The 26,934-nt window shown below is 46.1% G+C and overlaps 1 protein-coding gene and 1 long non-coding RNA gene across 6 annotated transcripts in view; one reads left to right on the plus strand and one right to left on the minus strand.

The window, feature by feature from the left end:
- COBL (cordon-bleu WH2 repeat protein) overlaps positions 1-26,934 on the plus strand; it is a 271,385-nt gene that overhangs the window by 78,469 nt on the left and 165,982 nt on the right. For all 5 annotated transcript variants that reach the window (XM_074988022.1, XM_074988024.1, XM_074988023.1 and 2 more), the window contains exons 3-4: positions 14,549-14,755; positions 26,599-26,806. In XM_074988022.1, the coding sequence (XP_074844123.1) occupies positions 14,549-14,755; positions 26,599-26,806 (415 nt within the window). The remainder of the gene's footprint in view (positions 1-14,548; positions 14,756-26,598; positions 26,807-26,934) is intronic.
- LOC142009662 (uncharacterized) overlaps positions 1-26,934 on the minus strand; it is a 64,218-nt gene that overhangs the window by 23,353 nt on the left and 13,931 nt on the right. Inside the window, exons 2-3 of the long non-coding RNA XR_012644538.1 lie at positions 1,314-1,383; positions 677-795 (exon numbers count right to left, since the gene is read on the minus strand). This is a non-coding gene — a long non-coding RNA (uncharacterized LOC142009662). The remainder of the gene's footprint in view (positions 1-676; positions 796-1,313; positions 1,384-26,934) is intronic.

Genomic DNA, 26,934 nt, shown 5'->3' on the forward strand with positions numbered 1-26,934 from the left:
CACTCTCATTCAAGTGAGCACAACAGAGGGGAAACTGGGTGAAGTTCTCTGGCCTGTGTTATACAGGCAGTCAGGCTAGTCCCTTTTCAACTTAATAGCGATGAATTTGAAAACTTGACACTTTACCCTTCATATTGGGGGAACTTTTCAAAAATAAGGTTGGATAAATGCCCAGTCGCATTGTCATTCATTAGGAATCAAGCATGTGAGTCCCATTTGTGTTTTATGAGGGAGATTTTTAAAAGCTGCTCTTGGGTCCCATGCCTGTGCTTTGTGATCAGACTTCTAGCTTTGTCTTTCATATAAAGCGTCAGACAGCAATAGAAGAAAAAAGGCACCCTGTAAAGATAAGATAATCTTTTGAAAAGATAAAATGGTAATGGAAAGAGAATACTTTGGCCTCTGAAGCGTGAAAAGGTTTTTAAGAGGTGACCCCTCTGTTCTGTATTGCCATCTAATTCCATTCAGTATACCATGTTGTGTTACAAACAAAGCACGGTGTGTTATCTCATGCAGGAAATGCACATCCTTAACTGGGCAAATACTGTTCAGGTAAAGATGGTCAGTAGATTTTTGGGGAGGAAAAAGGCACCCGACTCAGACAAGGCATATAATCATTCCTGTGAAAGTAGAAAGATGGAGTCTGCTGCAAAGAAACTAGCATATAATTGCTTACAGATAGGAGATATACAAGCTTTCACTTGAGGACTAGTAAATCATTTGGCTTATCTGTCAAACGACTGCTTCCTCTTCACTCCAGAATGTTGATATAGTGTTGGTACTGAAGTTTGAGTCCTAGACAAATTAAAAATAATATTTAGCAATTATGTAATGCTTTATGAACATTTGGCCTGATCCTGACATATCTTAGGAGTAACTGGAGTCTCTTTCCCATGGCAGAAGCAGACCTATTAATTAATTCTGATGGCAGCCATGCAATAGGTACTTTATCCATTTTTATACTGGAAAATTGGTACACAGTGAGGTTAAGTGATTTGTTTGCAGTGAAGCTATAGAAGAGTTAGGGTTAGAACTATGGAGTTCCAGACATTCTACTAGACATGCCACATCTCACTCAAATCCTGAGTAAATTGTTCATGTATCCGAAGATGACCCTTATTTTAAACTTTCACCATCAGCAGGCACAGTATGCTTATCCACAAATATTTCCAATTTAAATCATTCTTGCAGAAAAGTCATATTTGAAACACACAAAGCTGCAGAGTGCTTCAAGCAGCAGAATCACATGAAAGCTCAAAAAGTAAGCTGATAATTATCATTACAGTGCCAGAACCAAATTAATTTTTTCTCACCTGTGCAGGATGACTTGTTCATGGACGCCAGGGAATCATTTATCACCATATCTCTGCAGCGCTTTCCATTCTAAAAAAAAGCATACCATGGCATTTAAAAGTGAAGTGGGAAAATGCATATCAATAACTTAAAGGGAGAAAGCTGGAAAAATCTAGTTTTCTAGCCAAAGCAAAACCCAAAAAGGCAGGTTATAATTATGGTGCTGGGGGATTGTAATTGTCTAAATGCCTGGAAATGAAGAATTGAGGAATCAAAACCAAACTTCATTCTTCTCCGGGCCCTTCCTCAATGGGAAGAATTCTGTTAATGAAGGTGTAGTTAACCATTGGAATGGTTTGTCAAGGGTCATAACTGTTTGAACCTCTCTAGGTGGGTACCTCTCTCATCTGACAACATCTGTAATCCAGCTTGATTTCAGCTAGCTGGACGACCACTTATCATGAGTGTAGCCAAGTTTCTCGTGGTGTCATAAAGTTTGTTTACAGCCACCAGTCCTGGCTCTGAGTTCCGTGCCTTGGTTTAGCTGTAATTTATGCCCACATGTCTTCTTAGTTCCCAGTAAGCAGCGTATGTGTTCGTAATGCTTCTAGACAGTATTGACCTGCTGTGGCCCAGCAAATTCTCTTGTTTGGCATCAGTCAGGTCCTGAAGGTGCTGGACTGTAGTGGATTCTCTGTTACTGATAATTTGTAAATCAAAATTGAATGCTTTTCTTAAAGTTACACTCTAGTGATTATTTTGGAGAAGTTCTATAGTTTGTGTTGTAGGTGACACTAGTTGGTTACAGTGATCTGTTCTGGCCTTGGGATCCATGAATGTAAATCTTTGGTGAGTATTTTCATTGGCTTGTCAAATATGAAAATTATTTTAATGCAGGAATAGTGCATATATGCTATTATATAATGCCATAAGCTATCTGTGCTGAAGATACTGATGGATTATGAAGCACCCTTTGTACATCAGACTAAATTCAAATGACGGTAGTCTCTAATGATCTTAAGCAATGAAAAAAATCACTAAAATTATCCTTGGCATTATTGTATTGTCTTTAATTAATTATCCTCAATTAAAATCATTCCCAAAATAGTTGCAAATACACATTCTTCACAGTCCCACCATCTGCTTATGGCCGTGTCTACACGTGCCCCAAACTTCGAAATGGCCATGCAAATGGCCATTTCGAAGTTTACTAATGAAGTGCTGAAATGCATATTCAGCGCTTCATTAGCATGCGGGCGGCAGCAGCGCTTCGAAATTGACGCGCCTTGCCGCCGCGCGGCGCGTCCAGACGGGGCTCCTTTTCGAAAGGGTCCCACCTATTTCGAAGTCCCCTTAGGGACTTCGAAGTAGGTGGCTTCCTTTTGAAAAGGAGCCCCGTCTGGACGCGCCGCGCGGCGGCAAGGCGCGTCAATTTCGAAGAGCTGCTGCCTCCCGCATGCTAATGAAGCGCTGAATATGCATTTCAGCGCTTCATTAGTAAACTTCGAAATGGCCATTTGCATGGCCATTTCGAAGTTTGGGGCACGTGTAGACGTAGCCTATGTGAGGTAGAGGTAGTGAACTGGCTTTCTATGTCAAAAGGGTGTTTTGCTCAAAGCACTTAAGACTGGGATTTTCAAAATAAATCCCAGACTTTGCTGGGGGCTGGAGGTGTGGGAAAGGCACATGTTTTGCTTTTAAGGGGAACAAACTAGTGAGACACGCTGCTCTTAGTGCCCGGTGATGAGTGGTCTTGGTCCTTAGCCCGGTAAGTGCCTGACAGACAGCTCTTAACATTTTGCAAAAGTAAGCCCATTTCCCTTCATGCATGTAAGGTGAACTTTGTGTTCAAGAAAAGAGAGAACTCTGGGCTTGTCTGATCAGGATGATGAAATGCACAGGGTCACTGCAATTCCCAGGGTCTCTAGCTCACGCACTGAGAACATCAACCTGTGCTGTACAGCGTCTGGGCAATGAGCTCGTCAAAGTTCCACCAGTAGTGGTATTTCAAATATGCAGAGTGTTTATTTGCCTTTTTTTAATGGGAGTTGGAATGCCAAAGCTGCTTCATATTGCACTTTTATTAATAAATAACCAAGAGAGGTGTAGTTAGGTCCAAAGGGCTTTTGGTTTGTTCTCATTGCGCTAGTGTGGCTTGGAGGTTACAGAAACACAAGGAACTGTTCATGATTTCTGCTCTGGTGCTTCCACTTGCTGTGCTATGGAAGAGCTGGTTTTAGTTTTCTCCTTGAAGAATCTAATCTCAAGGTGGCAGATCTGAGTCTTAGGATAATGCTCTGGAGGATTTGTTTATATTACCAAGTTATCTCCCTGCTGCGTCTACTTTCTTCTGTTTAGAATACATCATGATAAAGAATTTCAGCCCTTAGTAAACAGCATTATATATCTACGGAGAAACAGTTCTTTATATGCAATATTAGCAACAACTTATTTTTATTTTATCTTTTAACGGGGCACAGAGTGAACTGTTCTTATAGAGGCTTACAAACAGGTTGAATCATCGAGGCTAGAGCAGTTCTTTACTGTAATGTTATCATCAGTGTGGTAGCAGGGGTTGTCAGGAATCTCATGGGTATCCGAGTATTTCTCATGAAAACACACTTTTGATGTGGAAGTAAAATTTGTCTGGAGAAGTGCCAGTGGCCAAAGAAAGGTACGTTACATTTTTTTAAATGTTAAGTGCATTTAAGATGTGATTTATAGTGAGAAGTGTGACGGTAAAAAAAAAATACACCTGTTTAGTCAGTAAGTTTCCTTGCTGTATTTGTGCAGTAAGTTCACAACAAAATTAAGCTTTTAAAACTGTATGCTCTACTTGGTCCTGCCAAAACTACATAGGTACGAGGGAGTGAGCTGAATGATAGTGTGGCTCATATACAGTTTCTTCAGCAAAATTCCTGGCAGAGTTGTAATTTTGGAGAGAATGGAAGTGTGTAGGACTGCCAGCAGAGGTTATCGCCTCAGAGGAGTCATATTCGGCCATGCTTTGGTCACAACCATGGCGTTGTCTGCATCAGTAAGTCACATGACTGCAGAACTGCTTTGGGAGAGTTTATACACATTCAGTAATGGTTACTGCCAACTCTGCACTCCATCCCTCGATCCTGTTTAGGCGTTAGCCCTGATTTTTCCACTGCCATGTTCTTTGTGTAGTTGTTAACAAAAGTGCAAAAGATCTGGAAAGTAAAATTATAGGATTTGCCACTCTACTTGAGTTTAATATTCGAGTTTCAGTTTTCTTTAATGCTGCCAGATAATATCTATTTGCCTTTAAGTGGGGTTTTTAGATTTTAATATTCAGAGTTTCAGGAAATTATCAGGAGTGGGTTAGACAGTGGGAAGGATCGTGGTTATTCATTGACAGTATCTGAAGAGTAGTCTTGTTAGTCTATATCTGCAAAAACAGCAAGACATCCTGTGGCACCGTATAGACTAACAGATATTTTGGAGCATATGCTTTCAAAGAGGATCTTTGCTGATGAAAGCTCATGCTCCAAAATATCTTTTAGTCTCTAAGGTGCCACAGAACTTCTTGTAGTTTTTTCTTTGACAGTAGACTTTGAAGTACAAAAAAGTTAAAGCTTTGTTAACTGTTAAAATATGAATTTCAGAATCACATACTCACAATACACATAGTGAATATCTATTACTTCAAGTCTAATTTACCTTGTTTGGCCCGGAGTCTTGCTTTGCATATCTGTAAACTGTTACTATTATCAATGAAAATATTTATTAGTTTGTATGTGTGTGGTGAAATCAACATTTAAAGACATTTAGGAATACAAATCACATCCCTCCAAGTCTAGGTACAGGCTTAAGGGGCCCAGCAGTAGATCATCAGCTCCAATGTGCTTCTTCCCATCTGGCTGTGTGTTAGTAAGTTACATGCAGCTTAATTTTGTTTTTCAGAATTAAATATCCCTTTAACTTTCTTACTCTCTCTCAGTTCCATTATCATCTTCACTCAGCTTTCTGTTCCTAATTGCTGCTTCCTCCTCTTAAATTTCTGACTTCTGATTTCTCAGGCTTTCTGTTCACTGTGTCCTCCCCTCCCCCTGGTTCCTCTGACCATTACAGCTGTAGATACAGTAAATCTTCAAAGGCTATATCTACACTAGCCAAAAACTTCAAAATGGCCATGCAAATGGCCATTTCGAAGTTTACTAATGAAGCGCTGAAATACGTATTCAGCACTTCATTAGCATGCAGGCAGCCGCAGCGCTTCGAAATTGACGCGGCTCGTCCAGATGGGGCTCCTTTTCAAAAGGACCCCACCTACTTCGAAGTCCCCTTATTCCCATCCGCTCATAGGAATAAGGGGACTTTGAAATAGGTGGGGTCCTTTCGAAAAGGAGCCCCGTCTGGACAAGCTGCGCGGCGACGAGCCGCGTCAATTTCGAAGTGCTGCGGCCGCCCGCATGCAAATGAAGCGCTGAATATGTATTTCAGCGCTTCATTAGTAAACTTCGAAATGGCCGTTTGCATGGCCATTTCGAAGTTTTTGGCTAGTGTAGACATAGCCAAAGTGTGATTTTTGATTTGCACTTAACTCTCATTAATGTGACTTAAGTGCAAATTGAAACCGCCTCTCCCCCCAGCCCTTGGCTCCTCCTGCTGGGAGAAACCAGGGTGCAAGCAGCTGTGTGCCCCTCTGGGAGAGGCCAGGGGCCACATGGCTGCCCCCGCACACTTCCCCCAGCTACCTGCTTCCTCAGCCCACCCCCCCACACCTCAGTTTACATGAAATTCAGTTTATGCAGCGATTCCCCAGCATGCAACCTCCACATGAATCAAGGGATTTCTGTCTGGGACAATAAAAGTCCACCTCCCTTAAGACCAGAAAACTCCCCTTGCTCTTTTTGCCTTCCTCCCTGCCCCAGGTTCTTGGCTGTATCAGTAACACAAAATAGCCGCGTCTGCACGTGCCGCGTACTTCAAAGTAGCAGCGCCAACTTCGAAATAGCGCCCGTCACGGCTACACGCGTTGGGCGCTATTTCGAAGTTAACAACAACGTTAGGCGGCGAGATGTTGAAGTCGCTAACCCCATGAGGGGATGGGAATAGCGCCCTATTTCGACGTTCAATGTCGAAGTAGGGAACGTGTAGTCGTTGCGCGTCCCGCAACATCAAAATAGCGGGGTCCTCCATGGCGGCCATCAGCTGAGGGGTTGAGAGATGCTCTCTCCAGCCCCTGAGCTCGATGGTGGCCGCGTGCAGCGGCCCCTTAAAGCTCCCCGCCCCCTGCCTTCCTGTGCAGGAAGTTGAGAGAATGTGCAGGCGGCAGCCCAGACACGCGGCCAGCCTGCACGTCTCTGAGCAGCCACACACACACCCCACTGCTGCAATGGCCGCCCGCCAGCCCCCCAAGCGCCCCCAGAGGACAGCCCCCAAGGGGAGCCGGGGCTCCCAGCCCAGCAGCCAGGCAGGGAAGCGGCAGCGGGGCCCCTCCTGGACGGAGGCCAAGCTTCGGGACCTGCTGGGGCTCTGGAGTGAGGAGGAGGTGCTCCGGGTAATGGGGAGCAAGAGGCGGAACGCGGATGCATTCGCTTGGCTGGCCGAGGGCCTGGCCGCCCGGGGTCGGCCTGCCTGCACTCTGGATCATGTCCAGAGTAAAGTGATGGAGCTGCAGCAGGGTTACGCCCGGGCCTGGGATGCGGCCGGCCGATCTGGGGCCGCCCCCGTCACTTGCCCCTTTTACAGGGAGCTCAGGGACATCCTGGGCCCCCGGCGGACATCCTCCCCTCCGGCCACTCTTGATACCTCGGCCGATGAGCCCCAGCAGGCCCCAGAGGCGGAGTCCGCCCCGGAGGCAAGCCCCACACCCCGGGGGCCCCCCCAGGAGCCCACCCCCGGGGCACAGGAGGAGGAGGAGGGGGAGTCCTCCTCCAGCGATGCCGGCCTGAGGATCGTCCTGCCATCCAGGAGCTCCAGCCGGGTGTCCGCCCCCCGGGTGTCCCCCGACCGTGGGAGTGGACCATGAGGTATGTACCCCCCCCAGTGCACACCCCCGGGGTTGAGGGGTGGGGGTAATAGATATGACCAGGACCCTCCACATGCCCAGATGACCATGGCCCCAAGGACAGCAGTGGCCTGTCCCTCAGAAGAGTCCATCAGCCCCTGCCCCCCCCAGCACGACAGTGCCATGACCCATCCCCGGGGCTGGGGGGAGCGGAACCTCTAGGGTCCCCCAGGGGGAGGGGGTGGGACGCAGCAGCAGCAGCAGCAGCAGCAGCATGTGATGGAGTGGGGGGAGTGCAAATGCGAGACTCAGGCTACATATGAGAAACAAGCTGAATAGCTCCCAGTGGCTAAGGACGATCCTGGGGCTACAACTGGCAGGTTACACCTCTGCCCTGAACAAAGAGGAGGGAGGAGCCGAGCTGGGTTTGAATCGGGGGCGGCAGTTAGAGGCTAGGGGAAGGGAGAGCTGGAAGGCAGCCAGCCTGAGGAGGGGGAAGCTACACCCCAGAGGGGCACCCCTGGGGGTCTTCTCCCCAGGACGGGTTGGAAAGACTGCCTCTGACTGCTGTGCTGTCACTCCTGGGAGAAACTGGGCATCTGTTGCCTAATAAACCTCCTGTTGTACCTGCTGAGTGAGAGTCACTCCTGCCAGCGGACGGGGTGCAGTGCAGGGGGACCCCTGAACCCCATCACAGCAGCATCTCCCGGGGACGGGGATGGGGAACCTGCAGCAGAGGGGTGGGGGGGGACAAGGGCCACAGCTCGGGGCCCACACTAACGGCTGTCTCCACTCTTCTTCCCCCTCTCCTGTGTTCTGCAGCTGCACCATTGGAAGGACCGGAGAGCACCGGCGAGGTGTCAGTGGTCCTGGACAGCCCCCCGGGGCCATCACTCCAGGACAGCCCCTCGGTGGAAGACCGACCAGCCCCACGGCGGGGAAGACGGCGGACCCAGCACCACCACCCGACAGCGACGGACACCCAGCTGCTGGCCCTCCACCGTCAGCAGCTGGAGGTCGCCGAGCAGCGGCTGCGGGTGGAGGAGCGCCCCCGCCAGCTGCAGGAGCGGGTGGGCGCTGGCCTGGTGCCAGGAGGCATGGGGGGCCTTCATGCGGACCTTTGATCGTATCGCCGATTACCTGGCCCCCCATGCTGCCCCGGCCGCCGCTGCGCCCACCCTGCCTGCTCCACCCACTGCTCCACCTGCTGCACCCCAGCGCTGGACATTAGGGTGTGTGGGGCCCAGGACGTCCCCCCCCCTTATATATATTCCCCCCAGTGTTATGTTCTTTTGTAAATAGTTTGTATATTTGACCCCTGTTGCTATGCTGATCCTTCCCCCCCCATGTACATAGTTCTCCCCTTCCTTGTCTTCCCCTTTCATCTTATCCTTATTTATAATACATATATATATGTTAGATTTTGCCTGTAAATAGTTAGTCTTGTTGATAATAATAATAAGAGTTCTACAGATATTTGATTTGACGAACAACTGTCTGCTTTTATTTACAAGAAAAGTGGGGGGGGGTGCTCTTGGGTGCTCTGTGGTGTGGGCATAGGGGCAGGGAGTGTTGTGGAGGATGGGGGGGACAGTGGGGGGCCTGCCAGCGTTCACCTCACGGCCTCGTCAAACTGGGCCCGCAGGGCCTCCCGGACCCGGGTCCCTTCGGGGTCCACCTGGCGACTGGGGGCAGCGGGTGGCTGCACATTGGCCCTGCCAGCCTCCACAGCCCAGCCCTGAAAGAAGGCCTCCCCCTTGCTCTCCATGAGGTTGTGCAGGGCGCTGCACGCGCCCACAATCTGGGGGATGTTGGTGGGGCCTGCATCAAGGCGGGTGAGGAGACACCTCCAGCGCCCTTTGAGGCGGCCAAATGTGCGCTCTACCACCTGGCGCACGTGGTTCAGGTGCTGGTTGAAGCACTCCTGGCTGGCTGACAGATGGTCCGTGTAAGGGTGCATGAGCCAGGGCCGGAGGGGGTACGCCGCATCTGCGATGATGCAGAGGGGCATGGTGGTGTCCCCCAGAGGGATCTCCTGCTGGGGGATGTAGGTCCCCGCCTCCAGCCAGCGGCACAGGCCCGAGTTCCGGAATACCCGGGCGTCGTAGGTGCTGCCAGGCCAGCCCACATATATGTCCAGGAAACGGCCCCGGCTGTCCACCAAGGCCTGGAAGACCACTGAGTGGTAGCCCTTCCTGTTTAAGTAGCGTCCTCCACTGTGTTCCGGGGCGCGGATGGGGATGTGAGTCCCATCCAGAGCCCCGAAGCAATTGGGGAAGCCCAGGGTGGCAAAGCCCGCAATGGCGGCATCCAGGTCCCCAAGCCTCACGAGCCTGTGGAGGATCATGGCGTTGATGGCGTGGACGACCTGCAGGGGAAGGACATGGGAGAGCACCAACAAGGGGTGTGCAGGGTGTGTGTGGCCCTCCCCTGCCAGGGCCCCCCTTCCCTTCCCTCCCCTCCCCTGCCAGGGCTGCCTCCCCCCCCAACCCCCCATGGGTCCTCTTACCTCCATGAGGACAGCCCCAACGGTGGCCTTGTCGACGCCAAACTGCTGGCCCACAGATCAGTAGCTGTCTGGAGTGGCCAGCTTCCAGACAGCGATACCGACCCGTTTCTCGACGCTGAGGGCACGCTGCATGGCGGTGTCCTGGTGCCTCAGTGCGGGGGTGAGCCACTGGCATAGCTCCAGAAATGTCTGCCGGCTCATGCGAAAGTTCTGGACCCAGCGGTCATTGTCCCACTCTCCGAGCACCAGCCGCTCCCACCAGTCGGTGCTGGTGGGGTAGCTCCACAGCCGGAGTGGGGTGTGGGGTGCTGCAGGGTTGGGGGTTGCGTCCTCCTCCCCTGCGGGCAGCTCCCCCTCTGTGGCAAGGAGGTGCTCAGCTGCCTCCTTGCATGGCATGGAGCAGGGCAAGCACTGCTCCTGCAGGGGCGGCTGTGTGGACCTCTGGCGGCTGCTGCTGCTGCTGCTGCTGCTGCTGCTGCTGGGGGTCCATGATTGCATTGCTCGATGTGTGCATGCTGCGTGTGTCTGGGAGGGGCCCTTTAAGGGGGCGGCTAGCTGTTGCCCCGGAAGCGCTAGTCCGCCCTGTGACCCTGTCTGCAGCTGTTCCTGGCACCTTTATTTCGATGTGTGCTACTTTGGCGTGTAGACGTTCCCTCGCAGCGCCTATTTCGATGTGGTGCTGCGCAACGTCGATGTTCAACGTCGACATTGCCAGCCCTGGAGGATGTGTAGACGTTATTCATTGAAATAGGCTAGTTTGATGTAGCGTTCATGTGTAGACGTAGCCAATGAGAGCCCAACCTAACATAGAACAGCTGAAGAAATCAGGACCTGTTTCGTTTTCCAGCAGCCGTGTCTCTGTGAATCATTGTATTTGAGCCAGTATTGTAGCTATAACTTTTGTGCAATTATCTTGCTAGGAAATGGATCCAGGGCAGGAACTAAATCATTGATAAATGGAGAAGTAAATAAATCAGATGGTAGCTAATTTGGTTTATATTTAAACAGGTTAGCTCTATGTGATCTGCACAGATGGTGATGTAGTGTTTTTTCCTCCCTTAGATAGTAGCTCTCAGAGGGCATCTACATGTGGGCTACGTCTACACTTACAAAAAACTTCTAAATGGCCATGCTAATGGCCAAATTGAAGAATACTAATGAGGCACTGAAATGAATATTCAGCACCTCATTAGCATGCCACTGGCTGCAGCACTTCGAAAGTGCCTCATTTCACTCGCCTGCGGCTCATCCGCATGGGTCCTTCTTGAAAGGACCCTGCCAACATCGAAATCCCTTTGTTTCTGTCAGCTGATGTTGGCAGAGTCCTGTCGAAAAGGACCCCCATGTGGATGAGCTGTGGGTGAGCCAACCGCGGCACTTTTGAAGTGTCGCAGCTGGCAGCATGCTAATGAGGTGCTGAATATTTATTTCAGTGCTCGATTAGTATTCTTTGATTTGGCCATTAGCATGGCCATTTTGAAGTTTTTTTTAAGTGTAGACATGGCCGTGGTGACATTTAATGCCAACAAAGGTATGGAGTAAAAGAAGTGCTGTCCCATAGCTATATCTTGTACAATAACATATAGATTCTGGTCACCATCTCATCTCTTGGACATTTTCAGCATAAAACACAATTTTCGGGCATTACATTGTGTTTCTCAGATGGAAGCTAGTCATGCAGATTGTCAGTTTGGGTGCAGATGGTGGCAGTCACATCAATTGCTACTAGCTTTGGAGACCAGAGAATTGGGTATGAGGCAGCTGCTTTGGACTACACCACCAGTATATTTTCACTTCCAAGGCTATATATTTGGCCAGAGAAGGATTTCTCCAGGGTAGGAGTGAACCAGGATGGCATACAGCTGATGTAGGGGCTCCTATGTCATACGCCTGGCTTAATTCAAATATTTCATCCTGAATCCAGTTGTGTAATTGTTTGATCTTCTAGCTTAGACTCGTGCTCCTTTTTTTGCACTCCGCTTACCAGGAGGCTATGACCCTTGAGGATTTGCGATGATGATAAAGATGGTCTTACTCATCAGTGTCACAGAGTGTGATCTCTTTCACCTTTTCCCTGCCTCCTTTTCTAGCTGTCTCACATGTTTCTCAGATATATTTTTGGGTATATTCTGGGCCTTTTCTGCATTTCAGCTCATCCATATGATGTAGCAGGAGAGCTAGCCCAAATCATAAGCCTGCCTTCCCAAAAAAAGAAAATATATGGGTAGTAGAGCTTTTCATAAGTTAGTGTGATCAACACTGCATTGCTTTCTCATCTGTAGTCTGCTAAAATCTGACATTCAGGGCGTGAGTACAATGATACTGGGTCATTAGGAGACTAATTACTGGAACCAGTTGTCTTAAAACCTATGCACAGTATGAGGTCAGCTACTTGTATTTCATTAACAATTATAAGGTAAGGTAAAAATTGACTTCAAGGCAAATGTGGAGCTTCCTCTGCTGCTTGTTTTGGTGCATGGATGTTGTTTGATGTAAGTTGATGTACCTCCTCCAGCTTTAGATCAAAAAACATGTACCCCATTTCTGGAGAGCTATGGCTTGGCATAAGGGTGTGTCTGTGGGCCTATATTGTTCTTGCATAAGGAGCTGCCATTAACAGGATATACTATGTGAACTTCTATTTTTTCAAGATTCAGTGTAATTATGTCTCACTCAGCAGAGGCAGAGAGGCTGCCTCTCGCAGTTGCTAAACACCCTTTCAAATGCTTAGAGATGCACCGCTATCCTTTGTAACAAGGCTGTGTCCTCAAACAGCTTGTGCTGATTTTCGAATGTAAATTGACTTGAGGGTCATGAAAATCCAGCTGTTGACGTGCATCATGTTTTGTAGTGTGAGCCCATTTCCTGTAGCTCTGTCTCAATGCCTAAGCTAGATAATTTGAAAATAATTAAATTTCAGTGACATGGAACAATGACCATAGCTGAGTCCACTTCTGCATCTCAGTTTTCTTTTGCTGTATGTTCTTGTATACAATGTATTTTCATTTCTTTAAAATTTGAAACCTAAACTTATTCAATTGGACTTCATTGGAGGATTCATTAAAATTGCTTTTGTCCCCATCCCCTATAGTAGATATGATGAAATCCACATGAATCAACCAGGAAAAGAGTGAAAACTTGGCTCCATGAATAATGAATAGTTAGAAATGTGTTTCCGTGTAGTGTCACTGAGGATTTTGACTTTTACTCAAAGATTAGTTAGAGCCAAAGGATGCTCTTGTTGAAGTCTGTGTAAGTAGAAGACTAATGATAGCATAGCAGGTATAACAGTCACTGATTTTTCTGTTGAATTAAGTCCTGATCCCAGGCTGTATTTGTTGTAGTGCAAGCATTACGCTAGAATCACCTTGCTTCTGCTACACAAATGATGAATGAACATTTGCATGGTTAGAGAAATAAAAACAGAGACATTGATAAGACTGTCTCCTCATTTCTGATTCTTTTAGGCCTTCATGCTGATGGGAGCTGAGCACCATCAGTTCTCTCTGATTTCCGTGGGAGTTCAGGGTACAGAGGTGGGAGAAAGTAGCAAGTAAGCTTCTCCTGAACTAGCACAGTTGTGCTCTGCCCTGCATAAGTGGGTAAGGTATGGAGGAAAGAAATCAAAAGAATCTTGCCTTTCTTTGGGCCGGATGGTGAGGAAACCAATTTGACAAGTGTAGACAAACAATTGCTTGGCACTCAAATGGAAAATAATATGCATAAGCCATCAGAAGACCATAGGCAGCTGCTTCTGGAGAAATGCATAAATCAGTTTGGACCAGCTGCAGTGGTCCAAGTCAGACAAACACACTTTTATCATCTGAAAGAGCCTTTGATCAAGATTTCCAAGTTGACCTATGAGCTCTGGTGGGAGACTTGCTGTGGGTGTATCAGAACAGGAAGGCAGCATTTAGGGGAGGCAACCTGGCTCACCCAGCCCCAGTGCTAGAGAGGTGCCTGAATTTAGTTGAAACTGTCTAAACTGTCAGGGGTTAGGTTTAGGTAAGAAATAGACATCTGGGCTTTTAAGGTTTTAATGCTATTTGTCGCTACTTGTTATATTTTTATGAACCAATAAACCATAGTTGTTCTTGAAGAAGCTTTCGAGTGTCACTGGAAATCCTTTTGATGCACCTCCCAGAAAAAATTCTGTAGCTGGGCCCAACCCCAGCTGGGATGACTGACGTAAAGGTGGTTGGTGAGCAGGGTATTTATAACCTAGTGACGCAGCCTATCGTAAGGTAACTCATCAGGTTACTCTTTGAGAGAAGTACAGAGAGAATCTTATCACTTGGAAAGAGTAACCATGGAGAGACTAGGGGAGAGAGGTCAAAGATGCTGCTCATCCCTGAACTGTAACTGACCCCAACGGGATTTTGACCAGAGATGTCATTTGAGAGCAGAGTTAGGCCTATGCTGAACACTTCAGAAAATCTCATCCTTTTTTGATACACTAATTACACAGGAAAAACCTTTATGCCATGGGCATATTAGATGATCAAACAGTGCGGACACTTTTGGGGAACTACAGAAGGATGTGCTGGAAGTCTGTTATTATGATGTTATTTTAGAGAAAAAAGATGTAAAAATAAAATACAAAGAAGTACCACAATAAAGAGAAATTGCTTCCATTACAGAGGCTGTTGGAAATGTCCTAAGACTCAGGTTGAAAGGAAGCATTTCTCTTACAACACATGCTTGCACGTCCTATCGAGGAAGTGTTTCTGAAATCACTAACTCTTCATTTCTTTTTATTTCCTAAGGAGAAAAATGAAGGCTCGAGCTCCCCCTCCACCAAGTCAGCCTCCAACTGCAAGTCAAATTCAGAGTGAGCAGAAATCACTCTCAGAGCTGGGAGTAATCCCTGATCAGAGCCTGGTGACCATGAAAGAAAATATGATAAACAAGACTGTGACGTTCACAGTTTTTTTGCCAAGTGGTATGGAACAGAAGAACAGTGTACCTGGGAGGTAAGACTCCAAACAGCTCTGTCGTCCTGGAACCTCCCTTCCCCTACTTTTTGTATTTTCAGTAAGATGCTGGTGGGTCAACTCACCTCTTCAGGATTGATGGAGTTTGTCTCTTTTTTCATTCTTCCCTGTGGGACTGAAGCTTAGAGAGAAAATTTTAAAGCAGTAGGCCTGATTACACCCACTAGAACCATGCTGATCTGATGCATCCCAAATGGAAGAGGAACGCTGCTGCCATTGTACCACTCTTTCATCAGGGCCCCTCAGAGGGCCGTGTTGTAGGTCTAAGGACCCATGTGGAAGGAGAACATGGGTGGTCCTCCTGCAGTTCTCTGGGGCTATGGGAGACAAATAATAGAGTCTTCAATTGTAGCACATTTCTGCTGCCATCTGCTACAGGAATATTGGTGAGAAACATTGTCAGTGAGAGCCCTGGCAGCATGGAACCAATTGGCTAGAGCACAGGACCTGGAGAGGATGGATATGGTTTTTAGCTTCACTAATCCCCCAGATATGAGTCCACATGTATCCCAGGAGATCTGCTGGGCTTTTGCTGGGGTGGAGGATGGAGGGGAGGACTATCGCAGCCTCCTGGTGTGTTAGAATGGTGAGAAAATAAAGGCGGGGATTAAGAATCCTGCCACCAGTGAATGAAGATTGGGGAGCAAAATTTTTGAGGCATCCACTGAGGTAGTTTCCTCCTCTGGACTTCTCTAATGGGATTTGCCAGGAAGGAGGAATCTGGCCCATGAATAATACTTTCCAAGTACTTCACAAGCCTCTTCAGTGTCTGAGTTGCTATACAACACAGCAATAAATATTCATGTACATATGTACTATAAATCTTATGCTATAAATCCTAACCTGCAGTGGAATCAACAATTAATTCTCATGTGGTGTATAATGGAAGGAAAGCTGCCACCAGCACAGGCCTTAATATGATCACCCAGACAGGGAATGCTAAATTGTCATCCAGACCCCAGAAATTTGCTGCCTGATACTTTACCCAGAGAAGGCTCAGAGCAGTAGGATTCTTAGTGCGTCACACAGTGGAGCATGCAGCACCTGTGTTTTGGTAAATAAACCTCTAAACAGAGACAAAGCTAGAGCAGAAGCATATAATTGAAGGTCTGATCTTGCATGTATTCTGGTATTTATTGCTAAGCACTGTGTGTATGTAATTGGAGATACACATCTCCTAGAACTGGAAGGGGCCTCAAGGAGGTCATCTAGTCCAGTCCCCTACTGTCTTGGCAGGGCCAGGCACCATTCCTGACATCTATTTGTCCCCATCCCAAAATGGCCTCTTCAAGGATTGCACTCACAACCCTGAGTTTAGCAGGCCAATGCTCAAACCACTGAGCTATCCCCTCCCCCCAAACATATATGTGGAGATACACATCTCGTGGAATGGGAAATGACCTTGGGAGGTTATTGAGTCTAGTCCTCTGAGCAAGGACAAGCACCATCCCTTTTCTTTTTTTGAATCTATTTACCCTAGATCCCTTAATGGCCCCCTCAAGGATTGAGCTCACAACCCCATGTTCAGCAGGCCAATGCTCAAATCACTGAGCTATCCCTCCCCCTGTTACATGTAGGAACTCCTGCAATCAGCAGCAGAAGTCTGGATGCATGCGCACTTCTCTGGCAGAGTGGTGCGAGGGGGCGGCTTTTGGTGCCCTGTGGGGAGATGCGATGCTCTACCAGCAAGTGGTGCCTACTGCCCACTTCTCAATTGCTAATCAGCTACAATATGCAGAACACGCGGCACATATCAGTTTACAGGATCAAGCCCAAAGCCACAGTAGCCTCAAGGAACCGAAAGGTCGAAAGAAAGTGATGCTTATCTCTGACATCAGGTTACAGGCATGATGAAGGAGTAGAGAAGAGTTATTTGGGCCTAACTGCAAAATGAAAGAAGAGGCCTAGAAAGCAGAACAGATTCAAGAAATTAAGAATTATTCATCAACATTGGCCAAGAAGTACAGATATTTCTTCAGCAAACCTCAACAGGTTCAGAGTGCCATGAAAAGAATCCTAGCCTAGTATTCAAGGAAATTATTTCCCTTCCAAAAATAAATTTGCAAAAGCACTACAATGACAAAGTGCCCTGTTGTGATTCCCCCTCTTGTGGTGGTGGTGGGCTGAATGAGAAAGGAAAATACATTTAGTAGATATGTGCACACTGGAATTTATGCCATAGTCTGCCTTTGATTTTTCATGGATGTTTGTTATCCCTACTGTGGTTAGCACATGTGCTAATACTGTATATAATGGTTAGTGAGATCCTGTCATTTGGTATGTGGGTCCAATGTCTGCAGAGGATGTTGGAAATGCACCAGAAGTTGTTTGATGTTGGATTTAGCCTTTAAATGCTAGTTGAAAATATACCCTCATGTATAGTAGTACTGTTCCCTATATATTGTTTATTTATGGATGTTTAAGTGTATCCCAGCATGTGTATGAAAAAAATTATTTTCAGTGAGTCATGTAACCTGTGTGGAGAGCTCCTGTTGGTGACTAGGAATATAGGGAAGTATGGCTGAGGAAATTGGCCTTAGGTTAGGATGGGGCATGTGCCTTCTCCCAGATTTCTATCAGGGTTCAAGGGCCAGATCTCTTCCCTTTGTGAGAGCTCCTGGCAAGCTGCAACCTACAGTCCTGGGGAGAGACAGCAGCAAATGGGTGGGAGCAGCAGAAAGAGCTGCTGCTTTTCCTCCTGCTTCTCTCTGCAGAGCTAACACCTGGGAGCTACAAGTGCTGGGGGCAGGCGGAGGGGTACAGCTCAAGCTGTTGCAGGGGCAGAGAGTGAACCTTTAAATTTTGCCCCCTTGCTATTGTCCAGTTATCTCTGTTGAAAGAAGAGATGCCATCCCCTGTTCCCACCTGCAGGTGTGTCTCCTCCCTTCTCCAGTTCTTCAAGCACACAAACTGTTCTGGTAGGGCTATGATCTGAAGAAGTGGGTCTGTCCCATGAAAGCACATCATCTAATAAATTATTTGTTAGTCTCTAAAGTGCTACTGGACTGCTTTTTTGTTTTGAAAGCACACAAAGTGTTTCAGATTTTGGGAAAGCCACCTTGCTTCAGGTTTGGGGGCAGAGTAGAGCCTGTGCTGAATGCTTTTATGATATCATGGTATTGTAGACTTTGCTGTTCATGCCTCTTCCCAGTATTTCCTATGAGTGAATTGAAAACTGGTTTCAACTTTTCCCCTTTCTGGAACTGAACCGAATCTGAACGATTTGTAAGATTCATGATTTGTTTGGTTTAATCCCACTTCCAACGCTCTTGTGTTTTGCTGCTAGGACCTGACATCACTGCAGTTCCTTTCTGGGTCTTCTCAAATACATATCCTAGTAAGAATAACATGCCTGGGATGCAGTAGAGCATCCCAGCTGCACAGTGTACCCTGGGATGTTGCCAACTGGACAAGGCTGGAATGCATTAATTACAATTTAGCTAGCAGCAGGCCTAACACTGTCACTTAAACCCACTGCATCTGTCATGCTGCCTGCAGATGAATGCTCCACAGGGTGGAGAAGACATGAGGCTCCCTGAAAAACACTCCTTTCATGAGATCAGAGGAAGATGTAGAGCCCCACTCCCTAAGGAGGAGACAGGTGGGGATGAAAGCAAGCAGCCTTTTTGCAACACTCCACCGCTGAGGTCCTCTTTGCAGATGTCTGTGGCTTTTGCAGTACTTGCACATCAGGCATTATAATTACAGTAAACTATTTCATATCTGGCAGTCCCAGGACTGGGAGGTTGCTGGATGTTCCCATATTCTGCATAACAGAGAAGCATACCTAGCAATGCATAGCACTAAAGAAAAACAAGATTAGATATTTTAAGAAACAACCAAAAATGCATGCAGAGCACTTTATCAAAAAACAGGAGTAGTGTACACTGTAAACTTATACTGTATTTGCTATTTTTATTAGTATTTACTTTCACTATTCTGTATGCTGTACTTACGGAAAACATAACTAAACTTTACTTATGGTTAAAATGCTGGTTATTTGAGAGTTCGGGATACTAGAATGCCACATATGAAATAGTTTACTTTATGTAACACAGACTTGTTCTTTCATTTCTCTTTCCCTCCATTTTCTCCCTTCCTCAGACTTCTCATCTCTTTTGCTCCCTCCTCCCTTCCTGCCTCCACCCATTAGCCTATGCTCTTTGCGCCCTTTCCTGTCCCACTGTCCATCTCTGCCTCCTTTCCACCACCTCCTTTCTGTGACTGGCCAACTAATGCACCAGTACAATGTAGCAGCGCAGCTGGAGCCATCTTGTCTAGTGAATTACACAAGGGAACTGGGGCTGATTCCCCTTTCATTGGCAGTGGTGTAAGTGAGAAGTGACTCTACTAGAGTTGCTAGGTGTGTACATTGAGCATGACTCTCTACAGCTTTGTTCCGCTCAGTGGATGTAAAATGGCATCATTCTGCATCAGTATAAATGATTAGATAAGGTGCAAGGTGGTGGAGAATCAATCCCACTTTGTCCAGATGAGCAACTTCAGCCTGGTGTAATAGTGCATCAGCAGGAGAAGTGGAGGGACCGGGGCTAATTCGGGGAGTTCAGGCACTCCTCAGTAAAAGAGATTACCTCATTCACCTGTTTAGTTTGCAAGTTTCACAAAGAAGGGACCTGTTTTTAATGTGTCAGTAAAGTACCCCCCCATGTACTCGTATATATTTAAACTGACTGCTTTTGGTGCTTCTAATTGAGACTAAGTTGAGGCCACAGAACAACTCTGCTGTTTATTCTGTCTTTGAAGTAACACATGACTGTAAATCTCTTTCATGAGTTTTTCAAGACCATGTGACACAAGTGAGTCACACACTGTACCTAAGCAGGATGTCAGCCAGATAAATATTGTTGACTCTCTTCTTTACTTACCAGCTTTGGTTTTGAATATCATACTGTTAAATAATACAAGAGTGAAGTGGAGCCAAATTACCATCCCTTGCTAAAAATATCTGCCTGGGCAATTATATTTGAGCCTTACCATAGCCTCTCCCAGCAGTTCCTGGGTTCTTTCTGTGCTATTGAACTTACAGACCTCTGAAGAGCTTTGGAAATACAATTGGTTAATTTTCTGACTCTTCCCTCTAGTACCTCCAAGTTTTGGCTTGAATAAGTAAAGAATATATTTCCTAGCTGGACAGTCAGCGTGAAGGAGATCAACCTGTGCAGGACGGGAGCAAAGAAAAGGAAGTCTCAGCTTGGGAGGTAGAGTAGTCCTAGACCTGAATCTGGACTTTAAAACAATTCTCTGCTTTATGCAATCATATAAGCAGGTCAGAATGAAGCACCAAACCTCCAGAGGACAAGGTGAAGAATCAAGGATGGAGGAAGTTCCTTTTAACTATTCTAGAAGTAATCGTTAAAGTTCCTGAGAAAGTAGAAAGATCCAGATCATAGGGAAGAAGGGTCATATTACTGCACTGTTTTAAAGCACTGGACAGGTGGGAATAGAGGAAATAGGGAAGAATTCTGTCACACTGATGCTGCTACTGGGAAATGATTAACATCTCAAAGCAGGAGGGAGCACGTAAATGGAATCTTTTTCTGTTGATGGTAAGGAAATGTTTCTTCAGGGAACCCAATGGACAGGCCAAAAGAACACATTCCAACTGAACTGTGTATCACAGAAATTCACTGTAAATTATTCCTTTCTCAGCAGATTGGCCTAAGGATTTCCTTAAAGTTCCCTCCTTGAAAAAATTCAGCAAGATGGGCCAAGCTTAGCTAATAACAGAGTTAAGAGAACAAATAAGAAACCACTGACGCCAATGCATTCTACTCACCATGAAAGGAAATTGAACCTCTCCTTTCCAAGAGTCCTCTGTCCTGACCAAACTGCATAGCATCTCATTGTTTCCTCTTAATAAGCCCCAACTTTCAGCTCTCCCTTTCAAACTACCTAATGGGTCACAGCTGTCAGCTCCACCCCATCAACCTGGCATATAAGACAGTCTGTAAGAGAGAGTGGCTTCCTTTAAACCCAGGGAAGAAACTTGAACACTTTATTGTTTAACCAAAAGCTGGGTACATACAGCCCATCCTACATCCCAGTGAGATACCTCCAGAAGAGAATGGCACATCTGAATGGCTGAAAGCAACCCAGAAATAGTATTCTGTGTACAGTGTGCACTTCTTGATTCCACAGTATATACAACTCCAGAAGGAAGAAGCAAGAGCTAGAAGAATTGATTTTCAACACAAGCCGAAGACAGACTTTTCCAAAATCAAAATAGCTGCCTGGTGGCCAACAACTTGTGGCATAGGTCCTGGCCCACTTTGTTACCAGTAACATCCAGAAAAGCTGGGCCAATCAGAGGAGCAGCCAGTAGGGCCATTTGGCCTTGGTCTCAAGCTCAAAGGGGGACTCAAATTCAGACACTGGTTAATTGTTTGGCATTTTATTAGTTTTTCAACTTGTTTTTCATGCACATCCCTAACTGACCAAAATGTGACATACTCTCTCAGCACTTCTTTTTGTGCCTTATTTTGTTTCCATTTGTCATCTTTTTTATTTTAGTTATGGCTAGGGCCTCAAAAGCTGGAAGTGGCCCAGACTTCTCTAGGTGTTCGAGAGGACCTGCAGAAAAGATTTTTGAATTTGCAGTACTAACTCTCCCAGTGGATAGGGTGTGGATATGTGTTGTATATGCTATTTATAGCAAATGCAAAGATCACTGTGCTCCTTTTATACTGAAGTAAACTGAAGTATATAAAGTGCAATTTCAGTGATAGTAAAGCTTTGATTTGGTGACATTCTATGGAAAAGGATAACTTTAGTACAAAGGGATTCTATTTAATTTAGCTTGACTACTATTCTCTAGAAACTTCAGTCTGTAAAGGAATCTATTTGTTCTGCATTTAGTCAACAGAAGTCTTTTAGTTTTGTTTTAATTGGGCTGACATTTTGGGGAAATGTTTCATGTTTCCACTTTGACACAATAGTCCTTTTGAAGTTGTTCTAATAGTTTTTCTCTTTTAATCTGTGGACTCCTCAATAGTACAGTTGAAGAAGCTTGGGTGTTTTCCGTGACAGATCTGCGAACTTATGAGCAGGATGAAACAGGATTGGACATTCCAGGCCTCATGTGAAATATTGTAGCTGGTCCCCTCTCCTCTGTACTCAGCAGTTAGCTGGAAAATTTGAAATCAGTTTTCTTTCCTCTTTGCTAGATTTGAGTTCCTCCCAAATGGTTGACCATAGCTTATCTTGTAATATGATCTGTATCAAATCTACCACTTTGTTGGAAATGGGATTGTTGCTAGATAAGTGCCGCTGAACAAAATGCATAGTTTTAATGAGAGACCACACAATACTGACTTGCCAAGAGGCAGTGGCTCTTTCCTTAATGGATTCTGGAGCAATAAGCACACAAATTGGTTGCAGGTTTAAAGATTTTATTAAGCAAATATCAGAGGAAAGTACAATGCTTATGTCCCTTCTGCTGCCGGGAACCCTCTGAAGGACAGCAGATGGACCCCAATGGACGGTATGTAGCACATCCCACAGCTCTGGCCTATGCCAAGGTTCCAAAGTTAGGAATATTCCCATCATTTATATACTATTAGATCAGCGTTAACCACACCTATTCTTTTGAGAACCCAGCAAGATTGTTGATACATTGCATATTTTCCCAGGTCAAATAATTAGCTTTGACGAGTAGCAAATAGTCAACATAAATAACTGTATGATCATCCCAGACACTCCCATACTCCCGTACCAGGTGGATAGCCTTGGGACCCGTCGCAGAACTTGTTGAAGGTAAACAGTGCATTCCTAAACTATCATCTTGAGCAAGCAGCTATCTGTTTGAGAATGATGATAAAATAAGGAAAAGCGAAAAGCACAAACGGCTGCGTAGGGCATCGAGGCCTGAAAAGGAGAATCAGGCATAAAAGGGAATGACTGCTGTACACCACCTAGTCTCATCAATATCACAACTGTCTTCTGCATTTCCGCTACAAATGCTAATTTTCTGAATGAAACAGCTTGCATGTTTTCAGATGATATTTTGATTGTAAGCCAAACTTGTGTGAATTACTGCTGTGCTACATGTTGCAGAAACATGTTATCTTATTTAAAGGAAAATGTCTAGGTCAGAACTTTTAATAAGATTTTATGAATTGAAGTTCTTCCAGATTATTCTGTTCTCTGAAACAGCAGCAGTAAGGCAGAGAAGTCAGCGCAGAAAATTCTCTTTCAAAAGACATCTACTTACTACAGTCTATACACAGACAAACTGAGATCTGTATCCTGATGAACAGATATACATCCTCAGCCTTAACTATGAATGTTTACCTTTGCACACAAGTGTATGTACATGAGAGAATGTGAAGTAATTCTGCTCACATGCATATTTGAGTGGCTTTGCCTAGTGCTACATTTGAATGGAGAAATGGTTTAAAATATAATTATGAGTGCTTGAAAATGTGAAACAGTGCACTGCATATTAGGCAATGAAACTTCCAAATATGTTTCCATATAACTCTATTGCACAAGGGAGCATAGTTGTCCAAAGAGTCCAGTTGACCTGAAATATTTTCAGTCATCATAAAAGCATCTTTAGCCACCTTATTCTCTCCCGTAGTGTTCCTTGTTTCATTTATTATCTGATTTCCCAGGCTTGTCAGCTTTGCATCTGATAATGTACTTAGAGACATCTGACTTGTGCAGTCTCCATCGGGTGATAGAAGAGCAACTCCTCGGGCTGCTTCTTGGTTGCTATGGCTCTATATCCCTGCATACTGGTAGGAAGTTGGGCTCAATCCCTGGTTCCTTTGTCTCAGTGGAGAGAGGATTCTTAAACAGCTCCCTGCATGACTTTTTGGAGCTACCAGAGAATTCTTGCCATTTCCCCAGTGGTGTCATTAAGTGCCAGCTCCTTGTAGTGCTTGTGTATTAAAGGTATAGTTAAAAGTGCAGAGTGGAAATATGCCTATTCCTCTACATCAGGGTCAGAAACCTTTCTGAGGCCGAATGCCGAAATTTGACCTTTTGACCTTTCTGTATGGGCTGTGTGCTAGTAATAATTTTTAGAGTCACTAATAGTCCTACTCCCTACATCTTCATTAATAAATAAACGAAGATGTAGAGCTTTGCCGGTTAGGTGGCAGTTGGTAGCATTCGCTGGTCTTGTTAATTCACAGGTGGCATGCCTGTGAGCAAGCTCCCAGCTGCACTGGGGAAGAGGGGCAGGGCTGAGCACCCACCTTGTGTGCCGATAAAAATTGGCACGTGTGCTGGGGGTTGCTGACCCATGCTCTAGATTGTGCAGTGCCTATGCTATTTTTAATTTTCCTTTCTCTCCCGCGGAAAAACATCACTTAGGCAGATTACAAGTCCTACGTCTAAGTGCTACTTTTACATCTGAGGCCGCGTCTACACTACAAGATAAATTCAAATTTCATTGAGTTAGCTTGATTGTACCACGTGACTGTCTTCACTGTAAAGACCATTAGCTTGATTTTAGGTGCAGTAATCTCGAGATTACAAAATTGCAGTTACCTGACGGGTATAGCATCAAGCTCGAGTTCAGATTTTCTATTAAGGGCCAATGTGGAAGCGCCACATCTTAAAAGTGAATGTATCAGCCTCCTGAGGTGTCCCGTATGTAACCCATAATGCCCCTCTCAGTGCTCTGGTCTGGCCAGTGTTCTCCAGTAACAGGAAGACCAAGTGGAAGTAATGAGCCTTTAGCTGTGGGCTCAGGTTAGTATGACAGCCTGAGAAATGGCTCCTTTCTTTTTATGCTGCTAGCGGTGTGAGTGCATTTACCCATTCAGATAGCCCCTGCAGGGAGTTTGCGGCTCTGTCTGTACACTTGCTATTTTTGTCTGCGCTGCCCGGTGCCAGCCCATGCCCCACTGTACCACATCAACAAGGCTGTGCTGGGGGTCATAGTTGCATAATATGCTGAGAAACTTCTTGTCAGCAGTTCACATTTGTGTGCGAACCCCCCAGAGGCGCCACACAGTCTGTGTCTTTCACATGCTCAGACACATCACGTGGTAGCCCCCAACCCAACCCAGTAAAATGAAGTGCCAGCCATTTGGTGCTGACCATGCTGCCAGTCACACATTTAGGGCTCCAAGAGCAGAAAAGATATTCTGAGTTTCGCTGCTGCCAAGGGGAAGTGTCCCCCGGCGGTTAATGTACTGGGGGCTTTGCTGCCACCATGGGGAAGTCTTCCCTGGCAGTCAAGATGCTGGGGGCTTTGTTGCTGCTGCTGTGGGGAAGTCAGTCCTGGCAGTCAAGATACTGGGGGCTTTGCTGCTGCTGTGGGCAAGTCTCTCTCAGCAGTTAAGGTACTGGGGCTTTGCTGTTGCCGTGGGGAAGGACCACCTCAACTGATCCCCCACTGAACCTCCCCCTGCAGCCCATACTGCAGCTCACTGCCACCGGGGAAAGGTCTGTCCCAGCAGCTAAAGGGTTTACTGCCACCTGGGAAGGATCACCTCAACTAGCCCTCCACTGAACCACCTCCTCCCTTGGTCCATACTGGGGCTTGCTGCTGCTGGGGAAAAGTCATCTGCCCCACTCCCGTGGCTAAGAAATTTGGGGTTTGGCTGCTGCTGTGGGGAAGGACCTCTTCAACTGGCCTCCCCACACTGCACCCCCCCTCCCTTCGCCCATACCGGGGCTTGCTGCTGCCAGGGGGACACCAGAAGTTCTTTTTCCTGCACTTTGCTATCCTCTTTCTTGTCACTTTAAAACACATTCTGGGCCCCAGTATTATTTTCAGGGATCACATGCATGCAATGACAGGAGGTGGTACACTCAGTGGATGGCTAGTTGAGAGCACAGTCGTTGCACGGAAGACTTGTAATGGACCGGAAAGCCGAAGACACTTTCCAATACCAAGATAATGAACAGGGAAACCAAAAATTGTTTCTTCCTACACTTTTGCATCCTCTTTCTTCTCACTTTCAGATACAGTCCGGGCCCCTGTATTACTTTCAGGGACCACATGCATGCAATGATGGGATGTGGGACAAGTGGATGGACACTTGAGAATATAGTCACTGCACTCCTGTTGCCAACGTAATGTGGGGGCGGGGGCAAACAAAAATTCTATTTTCCTAGACTTTTCTATCCTCTTTCTTCTAACTTTGAGGGTCCCTGCATTATTTCCAGGGATCAATGTGTTTTCAGGGATCAGGAGGGGAATGTGGAAAATGCAATGTGGGAAGATGATGTCAAAACCAGTGAGCATTCTCAGAAAGGTATGAGTATGAGGGAACTGTGGGTGGCTTCCCACAATGCACTACTGCAACAGTCGATGTTAGTCAATTTGTGTGTTGCCGCAATGACTTGACTTTGTGGGAAGCACGTGTGAAGTGAGGATGGTCAAATTCAAACTTATAAATTCTAGAATTAGAAATTCAATATAAATAAATTTGAATTTCTCTCGTATTGTAAATGCAGCCAGAGTGACCATGTTGCTCCCTTCAATTTGGAGTATTGCATCAGAGCTCCAAATAATGGCACCACTGGGGAAATGGCAAGAACTTTATGGGGGCATTTAGCAGAGAAGGTTCACTCTCGCCCACTTTGTCTTATGGTATGCGTGTTATCAGATTATGCTGTAAAAGTTCTGATTGTGTCTTACAATATGTAGTTAATCGAAGGCTCATGAACACGCATGCTGCAGTGGGGAAAATTTTAGCCTTTTTTAACCATCTTCAGAAGGAATAGAAGTGCTGAAATCAGGACATGTTTACACCTGAGGGGCTTTTTCCTACCAGTAAAATGCCAGCAACTTTGTGGTTTTTCCTGTGATTATAAAGATACACTTTTTGTTTTCTTTACAGTAAAGCCATGATGGATCTGCTGGTGGATCTGTGCAGCCAGTACCACTTGAATCCAGCTCACCATACTCTTGAACTCAAGTCTTGTGGGATGCAAACGTTGAGCTATAAGCCTAATACTTTGGTTGGGGCACTGGATGTACAGAGGATACTTCTGAAGGAGAAAGTTCCTGAAGGGAAAACAAAACGACCTCCTCCTAGGATCCCTGAGGTCAGTAGTGCCTGCTGCTAGAACAATGCTATGGAGCCATCAATATAGTCATATAACTGCAGGCAGTGACGCAGATACTCCCTGTTCCACCCATTGTGGGGTGTGGTACTTCTTTTAATCTTTAAATC

Source organism: Carettochelys insculpta, chromosome 2 (assembly GCF_033958435.1).
Source record: "Carettochelys insculpta isolate YL-2023 chromosome 2, ASM3395843v1, whole genome shotgun sequence".
Lineage (NCBI taxonomy): Eukaryota > Metazoa > Chordata > Testudines > Carettochelyidae > Carettochelys > Carettochelys insculpta.